The 25,655-nt window shown below is 38.4% G+C and overlaps 1 protein-coding gene across 19 annotated transcripts in view; it reads left to right on the top strand.

The window, feature by feature from the left end:
- The window catches only part of Dgki (diacylglycerol kinase iota), a 460,530-nt gene that overhangs the window by 393,544 nt on the left and 41,331 nt on the right, over window positions 1–25,655 (top strand). For 14 of the 19 annotated variants that reach the window (XR_015449206.1, XM_087206300.1, XM_087206299.1 and 11 more), the window contains 3 exons: window positions 930–1,057; window positions 3,162–3,284; window positions 23,885–23,910. Coding sequence is in view for 14 of the 19 variants with exons in the window: in XM_087206300.1 (XP_087062426.1) it covers window positions 930–1,057; window positions 3,162–3,284; window positions 23,885–23,910 (277 nt within the window). In the remaining 5 variants the exon portion in view is untranslated. Of the gene's footprint in view, window positions 1–215; window positions 380–509; window positions 645–929; window positions 1,058–3,161; window positions 3,285–23,884; window positions 23,911–25,655 lie in introns of those variants that run through there. The other 5 variants (XR_015449210.1, XR_015449208.1, XR_015449209.1 and 2 more) reach the window with 3 other exon arrangements.

Here is a 25,655-nt window from a genome sequence, read left to right as displayed (position 1 = left end):
ACAGGTAATACCTTGACTTGTAAACACAACCACTAGCCAGCACTTCATATTTCATACACGTGTGTACTTTTACTTCTGCCACACCAAATTTTCCATCTTTTAAGCTCATTTCTGGATAGCTAGTTTGAGACCCCCTAGGTATTTATGTAGGTTTTTTAGTTTCAGTTCATCAACCCTAGACTTCAGTAATGAGAAACAAAATGCTTTTGCTCAAGGTTAACAAGTTTTCCCACTTGGAAATTCTTCTGGGAAAAGTGGTAAAATACAGTATTAAACCCAACGAAAAAAATCAATCATCCACCAAGCCACTCAGCTTTGAGCATCTACTTAGAGTGCTCAAGTCCAAGCTGCCATACACTCACACTGGACCTAGAGGCAGGTGAGTTGTCTCCTTCTCCTCTCCTTCTCCTGTTGCTCCTCTTCCTTCTCCTCCTCCTTCCTTTGTCCTGTGGTACTTGGTATTTTAACCCAGGACCTTCACACTGAACTACATTCCCAACCATTTTTAGTTTTTAAAGCAGAGTCTTCTGAAGTCACTAAGCTGCCCAGGCTGGGCTCAAACTTGTGATCCTCCTGTCTCAGCTTCCCAGCGTGCTAGGATTACAGGCACATGCCATCATCCCTGGCTGGGAGTCACTTCTTTGGATAGTGTTTGGGAAGAGGAAGAGGTGAGATCATTTCCAGTTACTCCTAACAGAATTCCAATCAAGTGGAAATCCTGAAGAAAATCCAACTCTCCCCATTGCTCTGCAGTGTTGCTTCAGGGTGGGATATCAACTGCTCAGGCTTCAAAGAAAACAGTGTGACCCTGTGATATGTCACAGAATTTCACTGTACTTCAAGACCAAGAATGCTCTGTTTATTTATCCTTTGGATGATGGATTTGAGCATCCTGTCAGTCATCTGACAGACTCACTTTTCTTCCTCAGGAACATTTGCACTTTGTGATGGAGATTTCCCAAGATGAGATTTTTATTCTCGACCCAGATATGGTGGTGTCGCAGCAGGCAGGGACACCTCCAGGCATGCCTGACCTGGTGGTGGAGCAGGCCTCTGGGTGAGTGTGCTTCTCTTTGGTTGGTACTGGCAGCAGGCTGGCCACAGGTGACCTCTGCATCTGCTTTGGCTTTGGCTTTGACATTCTAATAGCAGCAAAGTGTTTCTTGTGGCTCTTTCAACTGAGGTACAGCTAGATCTGTTGTTAGGTTGCCTGTGAGTGGCTATGTATAGAAAAGCTCATTCCAAATCAGACTGGTATCATGTTTGACCTTCTTTTACCCACTACACCAACATTTCCTACCAAACCCCCAAAATGAGTATTTGCTTTTGTGCATACATATTGTCTTATCTGTTATCCAAATGCGGAATGGACACAGGCGGTTTGACAGTTACTCTCTCCCGCCTTCTCTTCCTCCTCAGTATTGCACAGTGCCTGAGCCGGACAGAGCGTACAGCAGCAACTACACCATGTCAAGCTCTTATTAAGAGCCATGTACAGGCCACTCTTGTATTCCTTTTGCCACTTCATAGATTTAATTATTTTAAGTGTTCTGGGCTTGGTTTTTCACCTGAGAAATACAATAATAATAATACTCAGAGAATTGTTTGAAGAGGCAATGAATTGTTTGTTATAGGTGAAGCACCTAAAATAGTTTCTGGTGCTTGGTGGACACTTAAGTAGTACGTTATTAAATTCATTGTCGTAGTCATTTCACAGTTACCTTGGAAATTTTGTTCTACAATTATTTTAAATCCACAGGTAAGAACATTGAGGCTTCAAATGTTACATGACTTGCCTAATATTGCATAGAAATAAATGAAAAAACATGATATTTCTGATGCCAGAGCCCAGGCATTTACCCACCATCCTGTACCACTGAAATATTATTAGTATTTCTAGATTCTTGCAGAATTGCTTGAAAATTCAAAAATGTATTTAGAGTTTTTGTGTATTGGAAAAACAACAGTGCAAAAATAAAAACAGACAAGGGCCGGGGATTTAGCTTAGTGGTTCAGGTGCCTGCCTTGCAAGCACAAGGTCCTGAGTTCAATCCCCGGTACCAAAAAAAAAAAAATAATAATAAAATAAAATAAAAAATAAAAACAGACAAAAATCTCTGCCTTCGTGAAGTCTGATGAATTTCAAAGGCTTTCCTGAAATATGAGGGGTGAATAGTGAAGTAAGAATTGCCCTAGAAAGGGCACACAGACACCCACCCAGCACGCGCGGATCGTGGACTCACACAGGATAAGCAGGCATGTTCACCTGAGTTAAACCTTATCCCTGTTTGCCCCCTTCATGTCATTCACTTTTCAGTGTTTGTCCATTGCTGCTATTTTTGAGTATCTCCCACTCCAGCCAGGCAGCCTTATATCTAGGTTATGTGCTGAGTGGATGGGAAAGTCAGAGCTGGCAGAAGAGGCAGCGTGGGAGACATACAGAGCTGTGTCTGGGAAACCAGTGACATCAGAACTGTGTGGTGTGAGAGAAAGGCTGACGGGCATAAGAACTTCGGGAGTCCCAGTCCACTTTAACAGACCTTGGCTTTGCCTCAACCTCCTCAGCTGTGGGGAGGCTGGTGCAGCACTGCATCCTGCTGCGGAAGTGACAGGTGCTGGCATTCAGGTGTCCACTGGGTTCCAAACTGGATTCTCACCCTAGTCCTGATGAAGAGTGAAGCCATCCTGTTAAGGTGGCCTTGGGCTCTGCACTCTCATTTTCTCCACACCAAATGATGAAACAAAGACACGGCTTTGTCCTTGGTTAGACCTATGATAGCCCAGCTCACTCCAAACGTAAAGTAGCTCCAAGCTCCACTGGAATGTGAAACCGGCCCTTTCTTTTTCCTCATTACTTGCTCCCATTGGAAATAAATTGAGAACAGGGAAGCATAAAAACTGTTTTCTAATCTTCATTTCTGTACCTGAGTTCATTGCTTCTTGTTCATGTCATTCAGTTTCCCCATCTGTGAAAAGGGAAAAATCATACACTTAGATCATGACTTTGAGAAAATTTAATGACATAGTAAATGTGAAGTCAATCCCCAGTGAAGATGAATTTCACTTCTCACATCTAGAGAAAAGGCTCAAGCTGAGGAAGAACAGGACTCATCATGTGCCTGCTATGAACACTTAACTGTCTGCGGCCTTCCTTCTTTCAGGCTGTCAGACTGGTGGAATCCTGCCCTGCGGAAACGCATGCTGAGTGATAGTGGCCTGGGAATGATAACTCCCCACTATGATGACGAAGATAGGAAAGATCTCAGCCATTCCCGTGTGCTACAGTGAGTCTCTGGCTATTTCCTCTGTGCCATTGTGATTGCTGGGGGAGGATTTGTACCATGAGCTGTTCACTGACAGGAAAGACTCTCTTCAGGGTCCTCAGGTTGTCTCATGTTTGTGTCACTCTGGTTTGACATTCTGTTCTCCTTGCTCACTTTTATCTGCCCCAGGTTCCTGATGCAGCTTCATCGTCCCCTGAGCTACCTTGAGACTTTGCACATGAATCTATAAATAGTTTGAACTTCAGCAATACTCTTTTTTTTTTTACTAGAGTTCCATATTTATCAGATGTCCTTGCTTGTTATGTCAAGAAGACATGCATGAGAATAATTATGAGAATTTTGGAAGTGATACAGGTTTTCAATTGTATGGCCATTTTGACTTGCTATTTCCCTTGTATCCAGTCCTGAGCTTCTGTATATGTGTTCTGTGTAATATTACCGAGCAGCTTTTTGGTCAAAATAAGTTCTGCTTGTGTGTGGTTGCAATCTCTATGAATAAACCAATATAGAATTGGCTCATAGGTCAGAATAATGGAGGTATTTTCTTCTTAGGTGTGATCGTGGTTGGAAAGTAGGATGCAGGGTGGAGATTTGGAACATCATTGGTACCTTGTTTGCCATGAATCCCTCCTCTGCCATCCCTCATTGTGAGAGCACGCTCTAGGGTGCAGCCAGTGGTCACAGACGTGCTCCTTTGCACCCCTTTTTAATATCAGCCAATCACCCTATCTCAGAAGTTACATATATTCACTGCAGTTCATGAAATTAGGCTAGTTTCCAGTCCTATCCAGGGTTGCAACGAAATAGTGACAATGGTCTGATAACACACAGTCTTACCTTTGGACAGAGTAGCAAGATTATTGAAATGCTTGGAAGCCCAGAGTTAACTGAATAAGCAAAATAGTGCATTGTTTCTAAAGGAAGACCGGAAGCAATCTGTTACAACAAAGGGAGAGACATGAGAAATTTGAAGCTAATCATTTCGTTGGCAAAGGTTCTTTGAGGGCAAAAGGAGACTTCATTTTAATTACTTCTCTGTCTTACCTCTTAATTTTTTATGTGAAGAGGGGAACGGAAAGAAATGAATTATGATGGATTTTCTTTTTTAATTAAACTGTGTTAGTTTCTGGTAGTGTTTTGATTGCTTGCAATTCAGAGTGCTTTTCCATTTCCTTTTTATACAGAATTTGAGCTTGTAAACCAGATGAGTCAGCCACCCATGAATGGCTAAAAAAGTGGTCATCTATCTGTGGCCAGACTTATTGGAAAATTAGAGTTTTAATTAGCTGCAGAAATAGAAATTAAGCCTACACAGACCAGCTGAGTGATTTAGTATACAGGCAGTTTTCAAAAAGTGGAATTTTGTTGCAATTAAGTTTTCTATGCACTGGTTTTTCTGCATAAAACATATTGATGTATGTCATGATATATAAAGTGATTGTAGGGTGGTAAATATTCTTCTCAAGAATCACAAATAAATGTACATTTTATATAATAGCCAAGTTCTTAAAACCCAGGGTCTAAATCAACTCTTATTTTTATTTAGGTTATGAGATCATCCCTCAGTATCTGTGGGAATTGTGATTCCAGGGCCCACTGCAAATACCAAAATCTGTGGATATTCAGATTCCTCATATCAAATGGTTCAGTATTTGCACAGATCACTTACATTACCTAATGCAATGTAAATACTATATACATTTATTGTACTACATTGTTTAGGGAATACTGACAAAAAGATCTGCATACACTCAGTACAGACACATTTTTCAAGAATATCTTTGATCTTCACTTGGTTGAGTCCATGGATCTCTGGATACAGAGAGTCCACTGTGTTGTTCTTTTAGGGATTCCTCCTAATTTTGATTGATCTTCAGTTGGTAGCTATCAGTTTTTCTGGATAAAATACACTAAAATATTTGACTCTTGAACCCCTCCCTCAGCCTTTGAGTCTTCTGGCTGAACCTCAGACTCTTGAGAACAGAGACAAGTCACCCCACTAGGCTCTGTCTCAGCCTTGACTCCCTGAAGGCTCTTGCACAAAGAAAAGATTGCTTTAAGTCACTTTAAAAACAACAAAAAAAAGATGTGCAAAAACTAAATTAAGTGCCTTACCTGAACTTAGGGTTGGTTATTGCTGTTGTTATTATTATTATTACTACTACTACTACTACTACAACTTTCCTTAATTCCTTAGGAGGAGCATCTTTTTATTTCATCCAGAGGTCATCTCTGCCACAAATAGGTACAGTTGGAGTTCTGGAAATACCTAATGTAGCTACTCTTGGTGGAACAATTCCGACTTTCTTTGAACCTTAATGAATTATCTTTAGTTCTTTCAACAGCTTTTTTTTTTTTTTCGGTACCCGGGAGGGAACTCAAGTGCTTGCGCTTGCGCAGCAGGCGGCGAAACCACTGAGCCAAATCCCCGGCCCTCAACAGCTTTTAAAGTTAATCATTTCTTAACAGAGAGTGAAGTGTTTATTTAGATGACTGGATAGCAGGTGTGCTTGGAGCTGAAGTCAGCTCGAAGGATGACTTTATCCTCTGCCAGCGTGCTGTGCTGTCTTCCCCAAGGGAACAGGCAAAGTCAGCACTCCCGGAGCGCCAGATTCCCAGAGCCCCTGGAAGACTCGTTTTGGTTTTTGTTTCGTTTCGACATTGTTTTTTTTTTGTTTGTTTTTTGAACTGAGGATCGAACTCCGGTCCTTGTGCTTGCACAGCAGGCAGCAAAACCACTGAGCTAAATCCCCGGCATCCTTTTGAGATTTGTAAAGTGCAAATTTCAGTACTATGGAAGTACTACTGTATATGTACCTTAAGTATGCAGTTGTGAACTTGCTCAAATGATAATGGAGAACTACTCTTTTTTTTTTTTTTTTTTTTTTTTTTTGCGGTACCCGGGATTGAATTCAGGACCTTGAGCTTGCAAGGCAGGCACGGTGCCACTGAGCTAAATCCCTGGCCCTGGAGAACTAATCTTAAAGAAATTGTTTCACTTTTAAAAAGAAATTGAGGGCCAGGGATTTAGCTCAGTAGTTCCGCAGCCTGCCTTGCAAGCGCGGGGTCCTGAGTCGCTCCCCCGTACCAAAAATATAAAAAAAAAAAGAAAAGAAATTGAAGAAGAGACATTGAAACACAAAATAATGTTAGACTTCTATTTTATAATTATTAAATATATATTAAATATGTTCTAATCTAAATAAGTACAAAAATTATGCAGGAGACACTCATATATCAACCACTCAGATTTATGTTATTATTTCGCTCTACTTGGATTAAGTCACTCTTTCAAACCATAAACAATAGAGAGTGGTATAAAAATATGTAGTATTGTTTTATGATTTACTCTGTATGACTTTTTCATCACTTGAGTCACTCTATATATATAGGAGATTGGCATTTCATTTGGTATTATATTTCTTAAAATGCATTCATATTGATATATGCAGGCTTTGAATAATTTTATTTGGTGTAGAAGTTTTTCGAGCAGGAATATTTACCAATCAACACATGAGCAGTAGGTGTGGTAGCACTCACCTGTTATCACAGTGTACCTGTGATTGGAAGGCTGAGGCAGGAAGATTACTGCTTGTTTGAGGCCTGCTGGGGCTATGTAGTCAACCTCAGCTACATAGCAAAACCCTGTCTCAAAAACCAAATTAAGAAAAAAAGAATCAGTACATGAAAAGAGCCTGAAGAATTATTAAACACAATTGGCATTTGTTACTTTCAGCTTTAAAACCTCAATGAACTATGAGATAGGAAAGATTTAATTGCAACATCTTGCTGGCAGTACTAATTAACCTACTAAGAAGAAATCAAAAGGGAAACTTTAAAAATCTTAGAACTGAAAGTATTATTGGAGTTTTCAGGATATGGTTAAAATATCATTCATAGAACAATTTATGAGTCTACGTTCACTCATCAAGGAAAATTTATTGTATGCAAGTAAGCAAAGCATTCAGTTTGATAGAGAAGTCTCAGAGTAAAGAATAAAGAAATGAGGGAAAATAATAGAGTGAAATCAATGTCAAAGAGGAAAACAAAATAAATAACCAGGAATTTAAAAAATATGATTCTTTTGAAAGATAAATAAGGGAATAAAAGTCCAAGACTTATTTTTTTCAACATAGCATGGAAAGCAGCAAGGAAGACACAGTCCTTTTCCTGTTCCGTTCTTCCTCTAGGGAACAGCAGCCACTCTAAGGCCCTTTGCTGTCCATGTGCTGACAAACCCAATCCCCTGGGCCTCCCTCCTAGGGCTTCTCCTAGTTTTAACAGTTGGTTTCTTAAATGCACCCAACCCTGAGTGAGAAAGAAGGAACCAACAGGATGAGTAATGTGGATGAACTATATTTCTGTCATTACTGTACTAATTGCATTTCTGTCGTGTCTATTTAGAACCATTATAATTTTAAAGGAAGGTAGGTACATATCCAGTTACGCACAGGTCCTCCAGGAGGGACTATGATCAAAGACTGTTGTAAAGCACATCTAGCATCTTCAGACCCTGGGAATTTAGTAAAGGACTTTTTCGTCTGTACTGGGGATCGAGCCCGAGGCCTTCACACTAAGCTCTATCCTCAGCCCTTTTTTATTTTTTATTTTACGATGGAGTCTCACTAAATGCCCAGGCCGGGCTCAAACTTTCAGTCCTCCTGCCTAAGTCTCCCAGAGTGGTAGCATTTCAGGTATGCACTATCTTGCCCAGTTTAGGACAATCTTTTAAGAACTAGCTTTGAAATGAATTAATGAGAGATGGTTGACTGTCATTTTACTGGACCATAATGAATTTAAATTTTTAAAAATGTGTTCAGTATCTAATAAAATTCTTTTTAAAATACTATGATTCTGGAAACATGTTCTTATATTAACTGCACCAACACTATTTGTGACAGGATTGCATTTCATTTTGGCAGATAACTGACAAGGAGGGAACCCAAATTATAGCAGACAGAATCTGTTTGTGTCCCAGGGAAGAACGTTATGGTCTTTTGTAACTTTAGGGCTATGAGATAAGAAAATAAGCACTGCATGAAAGCTGTGCTGTATTCCTAATGCTCTTTAAGAAAGGGGCACAGGGGCTGGGGATTTAGCTCAGTGGTTCCGCTGCCTGCCTGGAAAGCACAAGGTCCAGAGTTCGATCCCCAGTACCAAAAAAAAAAAAAAAAAAAAAAGAAAGAAAAGAAAAGGGACACTCACCTGTGAGTCAGATGAGTCAAGGGCAGACAGGTAAAGGGACTGGAAGGTATTCCAATTCTTGTTGGCATATTCCAATTGTGGTTTATTAATGGAAAGAGGCACAGTTTTTCTCAGTCACCTTAAGTCCTAAGCCTGAAAGAACTAAAATGAAGGATTATCACATAAGTGACAATGGAATATTTTGCCACTGGACTAAGACACTGGGGACATGTGTAGTGAAAGACCTCGGTTAGACATTCAATCCAGTCATCTGTTACTATGCAGGTGTCTGTTATCTGGCCAGCTGAGCAGGGCTATTGGCTTCTTATGATTGGTAGAGTCTTTCTTTCTCAAACAATAGATAATATTTGCCAAGATTGAATGATCATGAATTAAGTCTGATTTATGTGTTTATTTGAATTTAAAAAACAAAATCAACTAGTCAGTTTATTCAATCATTCACTGACCAAATTAGTATTGGGCATCTCAGCGTCTATAGCTAGTTACTGAAGATATAAATTTAAATAAATCATTTGTGGCCCTTGAAGAGTACCAGAAACCCCTGCAGTTAGGTTCCAGTACCCTGCCCAGTACACAACGCAGGCCTGAGAAATAAATACACTAAGTGACAGAACTAGGAGCGTGAAAGTGGAGTGCCACGACCACCAATGCCAGTACAAGCAACAAAGGTGCTGCCCAGTCCCAGGTACTGACTTTTATTGGTAATCAATTGGTTAAAGGCAAGCTACGTGCAGTTTCTGTGGAAATTAATGTAAACAAGACTGGTAAAGGACAAGACAAAGCATTCTCAAATTAGGTAGACAAAATATAGGTTGTAATTAGAACACTGTCCTTATAGTAAGGTTTTAGTTGTGGGAACGGAATGTGGGTGCAAGTTACTCTGACCTCAACAAACCAATTGTGAGGTTAATTTCTCACAGCCTGCTTTGGGCATAATTAATATTATGGTCCTCTGCAGAAGAGCTCATTGAAAGAAAAAATTTTATGTAAACTAATTATTGAAGTTCCCACTGATAAGTGCTATAATGGATATATGCAAAGAGTATTCTGGAAACAAAAGAAAATAGAAGTTACTATTTTCTTTAGAATTCACTTTTTAATTTTTATATGAAAAGGATGAGTATTTAAAGAATTAATGAAAATGGCCTCAAAGAAAAAAAAACAGGCTTTTTAAGGGTTCTATGCGTATTTTATTAAATAATATAGGAGCAAAGAAGTATCTAGTTTCCTCATTATATAACCAGAACTATCCCTCAGACAGTTGAAAATACTGAATGGTCATTTAGTATCACTCTACCTGAAGTGTGCTTAACAAAATGCGTATGACTGACAAATTGTTTGGGGATATCTAAAACTCTTAATAATACTTTAAATTGAAAACTTGGTCTTTTTAAAGCAGTCTACAATTCTTCATCACTGGATCAAGAAGGCAGCCTTGCAAAACCCCCTTTTCTGAAAACTCTGGCTGAGTGTGTAGAAATAGCTTCATTCCCCTCCAGTCCTCAACTGTTTTCCTTTCCTAATTTCTTCTGGGAACATTAGGTTATGACCTGACCCTAATAAAAAGGGTAATTGTGCTTATTGTCAAAGCTCCATGTTCTCCACAGGAAGACAGATGATTGGGTGATGCTTTGGGTTGTGGAAGTACCCTCTGAGCATCACAATCAGATAAGAGAGACAGAATTAATCTTCTTAGTGGGATGCAGTTTTTGCTGGCGTATGTCTTAGAGATGAAATCAGTGCTATCAGAACAGAGATAGTCCCCCGGCATCTGTTTCACCAAGATAGTTGGGTCCCATCCCTGCTTACCTTTGACTGGTCTAAATCTTGCTCACCCTGGATATCAGTCCAGATGAAAAAAATGCAGGATAGCCAACATACATCTTCCTTTTTCTACTTCTTTTCTTTTTCTTACCTCAAGTTGTTACTCCTTCTATTTAGCCAATCACACAATAATTCTCTGTCTCTGTGCAAAAACAGTAAAATATCTTGCTCTGTGCTTTTTGTAATTGCTCTTCAGACAGTCATGAATATGGAGACCCTGAGCCACTTGGGAAAGTGTATTCACATTTTCATTTCCAAGATCAGTTAGTGGAACAGGCAGAATATAATTCCCTATGCATCAGATCTTATTTTGACTGACATTGAAAGAAAAAAAAATACTTGCTAGGATTAATACACTTTAATATTAAACATGCATTTTATTTAAAATGATGCCAGCAAATTCTGGCCTTCTATTTTTATGAGTTCCAAGTTTTACCAATGATTACAACACCAGGAAATATTATTACTGATTAGTGCCTCTTTTTTATATAAAACTTGGCAACTTATCTACTTGCACATGAGGGATATTGGGATAGTGAAGGAAAATTGGTTGAACCTTCTTTAAAGTATGTGAGCTCCTGGCATAGCCAAACCACACTGCTCACTCTGTCCCTACAGCACAGTGCACTGCTCTTGCTAGAACTGGCACTCTAAGCTTTCTGGATGATTAGATGAATGTTGGCTATTGGTAAAAAGCTTCTCTACCAAACCATAATAGATAGGTGTCTATTTATATTGCTACAGTGAACTCGGTACTAATCATATAGCAATATGTAAAATGTTCAGTATTTTTGTTAGGTTGTGGTATTCATTTTTATATTTCATTCTTTAGTATGATGTATTTGACTCAACGAGATCATATGTTGTGATAATAAAGAGGCACTTGAATCCTTGATTTGAGGAAATGCTGGTATTTCATAAGTGTGGAAGTAGACAGTAATTCTGGTGGGTACAGAACGTTTCAGGCACCATTGCTGAGCTCTGTGGTCAGGTAGGGAGGCCAGGAAGGGTCCTGTCAAGAAGCCTGTGCTGTGCAGTGCTTCCATGTGGCACCCCTCGATCCTTTTAGTTGCCTCAGTGCAGTTGGAGGGGTTTGGATGTTCTTTAATGGACAAGGAGATGATTTGGCATGGGGCAAATCATAAACTATCAAAAATTTCTACATGGCATAGAATTTGGAACTTCCCAGGGATTTCCAACAAAGGGGGCCAAGGCAGAGCCAGAACAAAAGGAAAAACAGGGTGAAAATGTTCAGAAAACTTGCCTCTCCTTGGGTTACCAAGCCAGCTGGGAATACAGAGATTCTCAGGGAATGAACAGAATTTCCTTTAAAAGCAAAACAAAGATTTCTTTCTCCTTCTAACAACACATTTTGTTTAGGGCATTAAGGAAAGAAAGCTTGTAAGAAGGTAACAGAGCTTTTCATGACAAAGCCACTTCAGCATCATCTAAAACTGGGAACATGATGACTCCATGTCCCTCTGCACTTTGAAGTCAGAGTGCTGATAGGCCAGTATGAAAGTGGCTGTGTGCAGAGGCTGTGCTGGAAGTGGTGACAGTGCGCACAGCCTGTCTCATGTCCTGTGGGCAGCTCTGTGCTGCTGACAGAGTCCCTATGTCATCCACTTTTGTTCAGTTGGTCCCCCTTTCCCTAATGCAATCACTAGTTCTTCCTGAAGGCTGTACTGGTTACAGTTTGGTACTGACTCTCATCAGTTTGATAAATGACTTGGGATACAGGGGAGGATGGATGATATCCAAGCTATAACAAGTGGGCATCGATGCAAGGGATATTAGCTCTATAACATGATGGTGCTCTTCTCCTCTAGGACCTCCCTCTAAGCAGAGGTTAAAATTTAGTCAGAGTAATAATTGCAAGAGCATTCTGGGGAAATGCCCATGCTATCAGAAAAGTGGGCACATTTTCCAAGGCTTCTAACAATGATGTTTCCTCCTTTTATAAAGGGGGCAAATAGCCAAGGTGAAGTCAACCATCAGCTTGTTCTTCCTCAGAGCACTGTCAAGTCTCTGAGCCTCTATAGAGGTGCGGGCAACAGGAAGACATGTAGGCCACGCCTACAGGGTTGGTGATAAGGATTTGGTTTTGATTCTGACAATCAGAGACCTTGGCCCAGTCATCACCTAGAACATACAGGCATGGGGTTGAGGCTGTGAGCCCAAACTGCCACTGTAAGTGGAGGTAGAGGGGCTGTATAGTGTGGAACTTCTTTTGAAGTACCTCTAGGACCCCTAAACCCACATCTCTGAGGAGGCAAGGACAAACTATGTCTCTACAATATGCAGAAACTACTTATTTACAAACCGGGAAGATGAAAACCACAATTTTCTTTTTTCTAACTTTTGTGGATCTTGTGCTAATCGCTGCACATAACAGCAACAATAACACTGTCTTAGTTTTTTCTAGTTCTCTGTTTGATGTCAGTGTCACTCTGTAACTACCTTAAAATTCCCCAAAAAGGGGGGTGATAAGTTAAATGTCTCCTACATCTGCCAAATAGAGTTAAGCTCACAGCAGTGCTTAATATTCAAACACTAAATTAGTGGAGTTCATCTCAGAGATGGCATTTGTGAAAATACTTTTATTGCTTGTCCTCAATGCCACTGTGATTTGTGTGTGTGTGTGTGTGTGTGTGTGTTCATTTCCTTCTTTTCTCACAGACTTACTTCACTGTTTATGATAGGTTGTGATATATTACCGAGAAGCTCTCCTTCCCTTGAACACAGAAAAGCTGAGAGAAGATGGAGACTTTTTAGATCTTGTTTCTCTCCCCAGTGCCTTGAACATGAGTGCTCTCTCCTGAGAAGTGGACAAGGAGAGAGGAGATGCCAACAAGAAAACTTCTGCAACATTGCAGTTATGTTTAGGAGGAAAGCCCAAGCACCATTCAGTTCTCCGTAGTTTTTCTTTCATTTTCTAAAACTGGATTCTGCTTTCTTATTTGGATTTCAGAAAATAATCCAGTGTGAGTGAGCCCTTTCTCAATTACCATGGCACCCCAAAGCACATACTGTGTGTCCTGGGTCCTATGTGAGATGGGCTTTCTTAGAAGCTTCACATGCTATCCCTGCATGCTGCACTCAAACGACTTTTCTTCACCATCCAGAGCTTCTTGCTTAGAAAAGAATGTGCATTCATAAAATTTAAATGGATTATATATCAGTGGGAGCTTTTGGTCAGATCACCCCAAGTCCCTAGGGTAAAGCCAGGCACTCAGTTTTTCAAAAGGTGTTCCCACTGTGGGAAAATCCCACTGCGGTGAGATTTTAGAAGAATATGCCTTTTCTCTTCCTTTAGTCCCCCTTTAGAAAGCAGACTGGCAAATATATTGCAAAGGCTGATTTCCAAAGTGGAGCCTAACATCTTTTATTAGCTGTAACTGCGCTATGCTGAAAGCTTCTTTTATTCCATCTTCAAAATACTAATGTGTGGCATCATTGAGCCAGATTTTCATATTGAATAAGCTGGTTAAGTATTAGTTTCTTCAACTCCGTCTCTTTCTTTTGTCTATTTCATTTCTGTGTCCACTGCTCACTTTTTCCCATTCCTCTTCATCTCATGAGATTTCAAAGAAATTCCTTTCTCCTCATTTTGTTGGAGTGTGTCGGAATTAACAGTAGGTGGCAGTAAAGTTCCAAACTCAAAGAAACTTTTAGGGGCCTCTCAGCAAGCTGAATAAGAAGAGTATTTGTGAGAAATCAGATTGTACAAGCTAGTGATAAAGCAGTGCTATGATCTGAAAGCCAAATATACCTAAATACAAGAGTCTGTTTAAAAAATAATATATTTCAAGCACAACTCACATGAGGGTTATTAGTGTATGCATTTAGTCAGGGGAGTCTTAAAGACTAGAAAAAAATGAGAAGGAAGCGAATCAATAGAAATTGCTCTCAAATGAAGGGCTCACCAAGCAGCCCTTCTTATATATATCCTGACATTTATTTCCCTACCTCCTCCCAAATGCCCATCTCTGCCTCTTTCCTTCCAGCTCACCCCTGCCCCTCCTCTCCCTGCTATTGGTGGTGAATGTTACCTTTGAGGCTGTTTGGCCAGGCCTGAATGGATTGGCGACCACGTGAATAGAGAGCGTGTTTGTCTTTCTCTCATTTCAATGCCACTCTGTGTGGCTGGTGTAACTTTCATCTCGCTCACTCTTTCTCCCCTGCTCTTTCACTGTAGGTGCTTTGTTCATTGTCTTAAGAGAAATATTCACAATTAGAGGCAACAAAAACAAAGAAAGAGGGGATTATTTAGTGGATGCAGAGTCTCAGTGCCAAGGGAATTCTGGTTCTGTTTTATCTAATTAGATATGGTTTAGGATCAGAGTGAAGGTGGCCAGGATGTCACTTAGATCCAAGGTCTTGCAATTTCTCCTTCCAGCTCTCAGAATGACGCAGAGGCCTAGGGGTAAATAGTGCACACCCTTGAGTGAAGCGAGAGCAAGGAAAGCTTGTGTAGATCACATCTACATTCTTGCTTCCCAAGCACAGTAAATCGCCCAGGACTTACTTGATTTCAATGAAGAATCTTGTCCCTCAGAAGTTTCTGGGCCCAGACTGAATTTGTGGAGCGTTACTCCTTCAGGGTAGAACAAAAGAAAAATAAGTATTTCTATAGCAGTAATTAGGATTCTGGAAATGTGTTTGGAAGGAGTGCCCACTGGGAAATAGATTTTCACTTGGGACTTCTCAGGGAGTTCACAGGGAACCAACAGAAAGTCCTAGGCTAGAAGCAGGGTGACCAGGCCTGAGTGTTCCTGGGTGTTCACCATAAGAAGCAAGAGTGTTAGCACGTGAAGGGGCAGTTGTTTTACTATGAGAAGCCTGGAATTCACCAGAGTGTGAAAACTCTAGATTAGAAGACCCCAGGGAACTCTCAGAGGTGTGGTTTAGAGAGGGAAAAATATATAAAATAAAAATGGCAGAAGGGAGAGAGAAAGAACATTCACAGTTGATATAAAGCCAGATCCCAGTGGGTTCTGCTCTTGAATAGGATGGGCGGTCACTGTGTGCTAATAGAAAGTGCCATGTTTCTGTGGTGCTCACCACAAAATCTGAGAGGTAAAGAGGAAAGACTGGCATAAAAGAGGAAAATTAACAAAAAACACGCACAGGATTGGTTTCACTGTGAGGGTTTGTATTTCATTCATTTTCTTTTTTATGTTATCTACCTTTCCTCTTTACTTTCTAGATTTTAGGATGAAAACAGTAAATGTAATTGTTTACTTTTAGTGTGATGAGCGGAGGATAGTGAAGGACCCTAGTTAGCAAGACAGACTCCATATTGCTGCTTGACCCACCTGCCTGTCCTTTAGTTGAACTCAGAAGGAGGAAGTTTAAAAGCCTCCTCCCCTTAGAAAGTCAATCAATCAACTATTGTTTTACAAACGTTCTAACAGCAGGACGTCCTGCTTCTGTACCTTTTGATTGCTTTACTAGTTCTATTCCATAGGGCGGCCTAGAAACTGTTGGCCTCAAAGGTGTATAAGATATGTTTGTCTCCCCCCGAGTCGGGGCTTGAGTGCGATGCTCTGCTCCGGTCCCCGCCGGTAATAAACTCCTGTGTGGATTTAATATCGGTTTCTGGTTGGTTCTGTCTCACTGGGTGTAACAGATAGAGGTAGCACAGCCTGTGGCTCATCCTAGCATCCCTCTTTAGTATTCTGTTAGAATTCCATGATGGTAACCAGGAATAAAGGAGCCTTATTCTTCTGGTCATGTCTGTGAATTAGTACGAGTATCTCAATTCTCCTACCCCATCCACAATCTGTTGTCAGAGAGAAATAGTCCATTGTTGAATAGAGCACGCCTCTAGACCACACTCTAAGAGTTCCCTGGGGTCTTCTGTTGAGTATTTTCAGAATATGAATTTCCATTCTTGTCTCTCACTCTCTGTCCTTAATACCCATCCTGCATGTTTATTTTAAACTCACTCCCATGTGATGACCCCAACCCTTGGCTGATTCCCCACCAGGGGATGGCACTTGCTCAGTAGAGGGTATATATGTTGGGAATATTGGGAAAGGAGGTAGACATTTGCTTGTGGATGATTCTCTTCAAAAAGTAATATGCACTGTGGATGGGTCCCTAATATTCAGCCAATATATCCTATGTCTTTAGGAAAGACTTTAAAATGGATAATCCATGGATAATCCTATCCATCTCCAAGAAAGAAAATGATGTAGACATTTTAAGGAAGGACCAAATAGATTGCCATGAATATGTATGCTATTGAATTAAAGACATGAAATGAAAAGAAAAGCAAAATAATGTATAGAGCTTTTTTTCTCAAAAAAGCAGATTTAGGCCAATATTATTCAAATAGAAAAAATGTTGCATTATACAAACTTACAAATGTAGAACATTTCACCAGTTTATCAGAAATGCATGTATCCAAAACTTACTGCAAAACATTATACCACATTGTAAAGGCTTAAATTGTCATAATGCCTATTATTTCAGTTCCAACTTTATTGAAAAAAACAATGAAACATCACAAGATTTGCAATAGTTTTTGAAGATTTTTGCCTTCACAAATACAATGCTCTTTTCCTCTTTATGTATTGCTGCTTTACTGGCAGAAAACTGAGCAATATTTTCAGTGTTTTTGGCATTGTAGCTAGTCAACTTGAAAGGTAAGAGGCTTTGAATGGAAATTCGTAGGTGGAAGACAATCTAAAGAATTATCTGTGAGCTTCTTGGGTCTTAGTGATGTTAGAGTGAAATAGAGCCCCATCTAATGGAGAAGCTACTAGCTAACCTGTGTCTGTGTCTCAGTCTCTCAGACTGATGATATCTGCACATGTTAATTTAATGCAATGATTCATTCCAAGATGTTATAACTGTATTTACTTGAATAATTTCATATGATGACACTTTTTCATGGAAACTCTATTCCTGAGAACAAACTCACTCCCTTAGGCACATAGAGATACTCCCTGAAACTAACAACTTCAAAAGCAGAATTTTTTTAAAATTTGAAGTTAATTATTTTAAGAATTTAGGTGGTATTTCCTCTTTAATCTGTAATATTATGCTAGTTTCAATATAAATAAATTTAATTTTTACTAGTTTAATTATATGATGCTATGTAAAATAATGTTTTGTTTTCCCAGAGATTGTCTTCTGTCCAAGTTTCTGTGGGTACTTCAGTTTGAGAAGTGTTGTCTTCACTTAAAAGGAGAGAAACATATAGATATTCCACAAAGCAGGGTTATCAGTGGGAAGGGAGCTTTCATCAGCAAATCTTCCAACCCAGACTCACACAGGAGTAATCCAAAGTAGAAAAAGCAAAAAGATGTTCTCAAAGCACATAACTGAATAGATGTATAAATGAATGAGTTATTTCTTGGTCAACTATTTTTATTAACTTAATTTTTAAAGTCAATTTTTAAGTAAAATTTATCATATACAACATGATGTCTTCAATTATATAACATGAATGGTTAAATCTAGTGAATTACTTATGCATTACTCTACATAGTTATCTTTTTTTTTATGTGAGAACACAATATGTACACTCTTAGCATATTTCAAGAAAACAGTATTTTGTCATTAACTACATTTACCATGCTATACAATGGATCTCGTGAACTTATTTTTATTTAATTATAATTTTGTATTCTTTGACCAACATTTCTCCAACCTCCCTTCTCCCTCAACCATCCAAGCCTCTGATAATTTCCATTCTGCTGTCTGTTTTCATGTGATCAACTTTTGTAGAATTCACATATGAGTGAGATCATAGGATGTTTGTCTTTCTGTTCTTGGCTTATTTCAAATAACATAATGTCCTCCAGGTTAATCCATATTGTCACAAATGGCAGGATTTCTTTCTTTTTATGACTGAATAGTGTATATACATTTTCTTTATCCATTTCTCTACTGATGGATACTTAGATTGATTCTATATCTTGGCTATTGTAAGTAGTGCTATAGCAAAAATGGAAATGAAGATGTCTCTTTGACATAATGATTCCAACACTACTGGATTCCAGGGATTTAGCTCAGTGGTGCCACCGCCTGCCTCCCAAGTGCAAGTTCCTGAGTTCGATCCCCGTACAAAAAAAAGCAAAACCCAACACTACTGGATAAATACCCAATACTGTAGTGGAATTGCTGGATAGTGTATTAGTTTCATTTTTAATATTTGAAGCATCTCCATACTGACTATACTAATTTACATTTGAACCAACAATATGTAAAAGATCACTTTTCTCCACATCCTTTCCAATGTTTGTTCTCATTTGTGTTTTGGTAATAGCTATTCTAACAGAACTGAAGTGCTAGTCTAGTGTGAATTTTTTTAGGTTTCCCTATGGATTGATGATGCTAAGCATTTCTTCATGTGCTTGTTGGTAATTTGTATGTCTTCTTTTGGAAAATGTGCATTCAGATTTTTACCTATTTTTTTAGTCAGGTGATTGGATTTTTGCTAATAAAGTCCTTTTTTTTATTTGAATATTAACTCCTTCTCAGATAGTAGTTTGTAAATTTTTCCTCCTATTCTGTATGTTGTCTCTTCACTCTGATTACTGTTATCCTTGTAGTGCAGAAACTTTTTAGTTTAATATAATCACATTTGTCTATTTTTGCATTTGTTGCCTGTGCTTTTGAGGTAATATCAAAAAATAATTGCTCAGAACAATGTCATGGAGCTTTTCAGCAATACTTTCTTCTACTACTTTCCTAGTTTTCAGGTATTTGATCCATTTTAGTTGACTTTTAAAATGTTTATTTGACCCATAGAAATTGTACACTTTTATGGGATCCTAAGGTGGATCATGATGTCCTAAGGTTGAACATGATGTCAGATAAAATTCCTATTTCATCCTTTCATATGCACCACTTATTGAAGAGTATCCTTTCCCATTGTGTGTTCTCAGTACCTTTACTGAAAATTAGTGAGCTGAAACTGTAGATTTATTTCTGTATTCTTTATTCTGTTCCACTTCTGAGTTTGTTTCTATTTTTATACCACTACCATGCACTTTTGCTTACTTGCACTTTGTAGTGTATTTTGAAGTCAAGTAATATGATGCTTCTGAAGCTTTATTCATTTTGCTGAAGACTACCTTGGCTGTGTGAGATCTTTTGTGTTTCTCTATGAATTTTAGGATTGTTTTACCTGTTTCTATGAAGAGTCTCCTTGCTATTTTGAATCATTAGATCATTTTAGAGAGTGTGGACATTTTAATAAAATTGATTCTTTAAATTCATGAACATAAGGTGTTTTTCTATTTATTGTGTCTTCTTTTATTTCTTTCATGAGCATTTTCATCCAGATATATTTGTAGCTACTTATTTCCACTTAATCTTCTTTTCTACGCACACAATGATAGAGTGGGGAAAATTCTCAAAACTTTTCTGTAACATTCTAGTTCCATGACTGGACACACTGTGCTCTCCTCAGTTCCTGTAGTGTTATAATTATTTCTTGATCATTGCATTTCTTCTTCAAGTTTGTGGTTCACAAAAGTTCTATTTCCTTTCCTCTTCTGTCCTCCTTTCCTTTCCTTTCTCAATTTCTAAATTTCATGGAGATTTATTAACAGTTCTTATCCTCTTCATACTATCATCTTTTTACTGTGTTATGCTTACATTTTGGCTTTCTTCTTGTAGCACTTTTGCTATATATTATGATGGTTCTTTTCAGGTATTCATATTTTCCTTGGGTGAGTTCTTTCTGGAGCTTCAGTTTGGGATGGATAATTGGGGTTAGTGGGTTGGTGAGTCGCTGCAAGTTTGACTTTGGGCTGATCGTCCTTAACCTCTTTCTTTTTCTTTCTTTTTTTTTTTTTTTGGTACTGGGGATCAAACTCAGGACCTTGCGCCTACCAGGCAGGCAGCGGAACCACTGAGCTAAATCCCCGGCCCCCTTAACCTCTCTTAACAGTACTCTCCACTGGGGTTTGATCCGACTTTTCTCTAACAGGATATTCTGTTTCACAGTAGAGGGCTTTCTGCCATAGTTCTGTGGCATATGATGTAGCCCATGTCTCTTTAGCCAAGTAAGTTTGAAACTTCCTGTTCCCCTGAAACTTGGTCCAATTTTTTGTACCAAATTTTGTACTTGGTAGCTCTTATTCATAGGTAATGGTTTAAGTTCAGAAACATCTAGTTTAGTCAAATGGTGTTTCCTTCACTGGTTTTCATCCTCCCTGTTATTTTTCATCGGTTTCAAAGAGAATCGAAGAGCAGAGAAATTTTTATTCTGCCTTATTAACATAGAAGCTGTGCAATAATAGTCTTTAACTTGTCTTCTACCTTTCAATTTGTCTTTTGATGTTCATTTCCTGCAGCCTGCTCATTCAAAAGTACAAACCAGAATATGTAACTTTCAAATGCATGTTCCATTTAGCTTAGATAGTAAATTACAGTCATCTCAAAAAGGTCTCACAAGCCCCATATGAGATGGCCTCTATACCTTTCTTTTCAGTTTTATTATTCCTTTACATGTTAAGAATACCAGCTTTCTTGTCAATCTGATAACATATTGTGAGATTTCATATCTGTACTCCTTTTCATGTGGCTGTTGATTCTGCCTAGGACTCTTCTCTTACCTACCTAATAAGCTTCTATTTATTCTTTAAAGCCCAGTTCATGTGAATCTTGCTTTTTGACTTCTTCCACCACTCTTTGAAACAGAATTGATCTTTCTCTCCTTTGTGCTAATTCCTCATAAATATTTTGATCATTGTATTTCCTTACTATATTACAACCATTTGATTAGTTATTTTTCTTTACTACATTATGAGTTCTTTGAACTTGTACTTCATATCTTCTTCCCTTGGCATAGGGCTTAGCACTTAAGAATCTCAAGTAATTAACTGAATCAGTAGGAAATAAAACATTCATACATGAATAATAATTATTTAGGTTTAATAAAGTAGAAGAAAGATTTTAAATGCAAGGCCTGAATTTTTTTCTTTTATTGAGTCTGAGTGAAGTAAAATTGTAAAAAAAATACCAAAAGAAATGAAACAGCAAAAGCACTAATATTTAATAGATCATAATAAAGGACTAGTAAGCAGGAAAGAAGCAAACAGTAGAGATGTAGGTTATGGAGTTATCTGAATGCTAGCACTAGTTTACATTGTGAGGGCAGATATTAACTTCAAGATAAAGTATACATGGAACAAAAATCCCTAATCTGAGACAAAACCATGTGTTTTTCAGGTATAGTGGGAAGAATAGGCAGTGAGCTTTTCTTCTTAAAAAATAAATTTTATTGGTACAATTTAAATACACATAACAATCACATGCATCAAAGAGATTAATACTTGTATATGTTATATCTTGAGTCCTCTTTTTCTCCCAATCCCCTCCCATTCCCCCATTCCTTCAATCCCTCCACCCCCCTTATTTACAAAAGCTTTTTTTTAATCCCTTCTTTTCTTGTCCCCCCCCACCCCCCGCCTTCTCAGTGAGCTTTTCTGCATGCCCCAATGTCAGGTTGAGGATGGTGATCTGTTCCTGAGATTTGACCTGTGTTTTAAAAATAACTACTTATACTGCTGATTTCAGGATATTTCCTCTCCTGAGCTAAGTTCTATAAAACTTTTTCTGCTCATTTCCAGCAGTAATGGATGATGTGCATGTCTCAGTGGTGTAATTTAGTGACTTGTTGCAGTGAAAGATGAAATACTGGGTGAGGATTGAAATACTCCATATGTCTTAGAATTCCACAAGTCCAGGCATGTAGGAGACACTCAGCACAGAAACTCAACAAGACTAATCCTTACAAAACATTCTGAAATTGATAGTTCTTCCCTGCTGCCTGGACACAGTACAGAATGCGTCCCCTTGAGACTTTAATGGAGCCATCTGGATTTTTTCAGGTTTAATATTAGTTCTTTGCTTTTTCAGAAAGACAGGAAAGACCCTGCTTCACAAGCTCTCTGCCTGACACATTTATTTGTCCATTGGCATGGAGATTTTTTTGTTCCTCTAGCTAGCTCTGTGAGAAGTTATTTGTAAATAATCCATGACACATTTTTGCTTACTTCTTTGAAAATGCCCAGAATGGTGATTTTCCATTGCTGATACTTTTAGGCCCTAGGAAGCTTAAGATGTTAATTCATCTTATTTTAAATATGTTTCTTTTAGATTCACCATATACTCCCATCTCATCTTCCATTCAACACACTTTATTTTTCTAAGTCATTGAAATAGATTATATGTGTCTCTGTTGTGGAGTGTTACGGTGAGGCCCTTCGACATTGAGATTCCCCACATTAGAGCTAGTGGAGCTTCAGCCTCCTTTTTGACATCCTTTTGCTCACAGCTGACCTAGGAGCTGCAAAACTGTCTTGCTCATTGGAAGGTAACATGATGACTTTTTGAGGAGCTCTAGAATGTGTCTAAATCTGAATATTAGCATGGTGGTGCTAAAATTAGATGCATTCGATAAGCTTAAATTAAAGGCCTACTTATTCTAAAAAAACACTGTTCCATGTTACAAGGGGTTACACCCTAGTAAGACCAATGTGCAAACAATACAGAATAAGGGAACTCAAAGGGCTGCATTTGCCAGCTCTACTTGGGGAGGCCAAGTAGTTTTTCTCAGGCAGCCATGATGTAGTGATTGCGGCAGGTTCGTGCTCACCATTTCCCATCACCCAAATGCCAATTTTCATTCCACCATGTTTTGAGACCCTCTGTAGTTTTCACATGCAAAAGTCTACTTGAAGAGACCCATGAGGTTGAAATGATTCATACTTTGTCACTAATGAAGGTTTAAGATTTTCTTTCCATTTCTACTATGTCTTTATACTTTAGTGTTTACTCACCAAAAAAGCCTCTCAATTCAGACAAGAGGTCAATTCATCTGCGTTGCCCAGTGGATCTCAATTTTGAGTCAACTAGGGGAAAGAAAGGTTTTTCTGTTTGACGTAATGCTTCGCTTTGTATCTGACTACCATAATAAGATCTGGACCCACAAAGGCTATGCAAAAATTATTGGCTTAATGAAGGTTTGTGAGATCCTAATAATAGTTGTTCTCTTGCCTCATCCTGGTGCTCATAGGTTTAGAGACCGGAAGGCTGGCACACAGAGGGTTAAGCTCAACCTCACTTAAACATCAAATTGTATGCCATTTCTTTATTTCTATCAAGTGTTTTACTGTTCAAACAGATCTCTTTTTATCTATAAACATTCAAGCTAGTGTCCATAGCTATTTATGCCCTTGATATTTTTCTCGGGAGGTCTCACTCGGGAGGTCTCAGGCAAAAATCACGGGATTTCACCCATTACTGTATTTCTATGAGTTATCTTTTTCTGTGATAAGTTTAGACTTAACTAAGTTTACTGCAGTTCTGTGACACCACACATGGACGTGACATTTACCCAATACTCAATACCCAAACAATCCAGGTAAGATTTGGAAGTTACTGATTGGAATATACCAGATAACTAGTGTATGCACTAATTACACTGCCTACTATATTGTTTCTATTTAAGTGAATTTTGTGAATATAATTTTTATGAAATTATTTGTGGTTATTTTGTTATCATATACAAAGTATTTATCATGCTTATTTTCTTTTTTTAGGTCACCAGTCTCTTCAGAAGATCATGGTAAGAATCTACCTTATTTATACTAATTAAAAATTGAGCCCTGTTCCTTGCATTTCATTGTCAGAGTGAAGTATTATTTAAGAAAGTGTCTCTAAGATGTAGGCCTTGTAATTTTTTTTTAGTGTGAAATATCAAACACATTTAAAGACTTAATCCACTCTAGCTGAATTTGCTATCTTGGATATTTTCAAATCTGTTAAAACCACTTGGTTGGCAATTACTGTGAGGTTTAACGTAGTCTGCCTGATTTCTGTCCCATCACCAGAACTTCTTGTGATTTGAGCTAGTCATTCATCATCTCTGTGTCGTATTTATATCGTTTAAATGGAGGTTTATAGTAGACAAAAGTCCCTTCTATATTGGACATTGGGACTCTGTCTTAGTGCAGCCATTTGCAAAGTCTGAAATGAAGCTAATTAGTAAGTTAACAAGAGCAGTTACCTAGTTGAGGTGAACTGTTTGTATTTTAAGAGATGGCTATGTCACTCAAAGGATAAAGTATTGAACTGCATTTCTTCTAAGCTTTAGAATTATTCACTTATTCAGTCAGTCAATCAAAATGTTTATCAAGTGGCTACAATGGCCAATTATGTTAGGTAATTATGTTTTACAAATATCTACAGTATATGTAGCTTTATTTGGGGGCTTCTTTATGTCTTTCTTGTGCATTTCCTTGTCTCAAAACTGGTATCCATCCTTGTAGGTCTCCTTCTTCTAGTCCACTGTACACAGCACTAAATGATCATAGTAGATGCTCCCATTGCCCAGGGGATGAAATCTTTCCAACAGACTGGTAATCGGTCAGCTTTTCCATATTGTGTTTTGTTTTGTTTTTTTTTGGTACCAGGCATCAAACTCAGGTCCTTGCACTTGCAAGGCAGGCGACGACACCACTGAGCTAAATTCCCGGCCCTCCATATTGTGTTTTAATGTGGACTAGTGTGCCCTAAATGATGGAATATTTGTCTTCCTCTACTGCTCATTTTTTCTTTTGCCGTTGTTTACTCTTCTTTGATTGATCCATACACCAGCCATATGAGATGACATCTAATTTCAGGAACTCACCATATTTCTTGTGTTACCCTGTTTTGTCCATACTGTCTCTCTGGCAAGAAACTGCTTTTGCCGTATAGACAATTTCTGCCTACCTTCCCTCATACTTACTCTGTGAACATTTTCTGATCCACTTATTGTGCCAGATATGTTTCTCCAATCCAGGGTTTAGCACTCAAATTTGATGCTTTGTTTAGCTAGCGCCCCTATTAGATTATGAGTTCTTTAATATAGTTAACACTTAGCAAACATTCAAAAATATTTATGATATGAATTAATTAAGGAAATGTGCCAGGAGTTTGAGGCACCTCTCTTGCTGCCACATCATGAAATCTGTCCCGATAGTATAATGAAGTTGCATTATGCTTTATGAAGAATCACAGGAAAATGATGTTCAGGCCCATTAAGTCAGAATTAGGTAATCAACCACCTAATGGTAGCCCATTATCATGCGTTGTTATTTTTCTGATTGTGGCTGGTATGAATAGGTTTTTGATTGCATATTTATAGGTTCTTGGGCTTCCGTTTCCAAAGCGATAAACTAGAAACTTGTGATTTTATTTTAAACTAGTTTTGCCTTTAGTGACCTTTGATTGCTTTTGTCCTCCTATCTGTAAGAACTTATGGTCCACTCAAAAAAGGAGGAGAAGGAAATTCTTAATTTCAATTCTCTAGTCCACTAGGGCTTGTTT

This window comes from Heterocephalus glaber, unplaced genomic scaffold (genome assembly GCF_053883595.1).
Source record: "Heterocephalus glaber isolate CG9 unplaced genomic scaffold, H.glaber_assembly_v1.0 deba00000621, whole genome shotgun sequence".
NCBI lineage: Eukaryota > Metazoa > Chordata > Mammalia > Rodentia > Bathyergidae > Heterocephalus > Heterocephalus glaber.
Note: the sequence above shows the minus strand (reverse complement) of the source record. Positions and strands in the feature narration are given on the sequence as shown.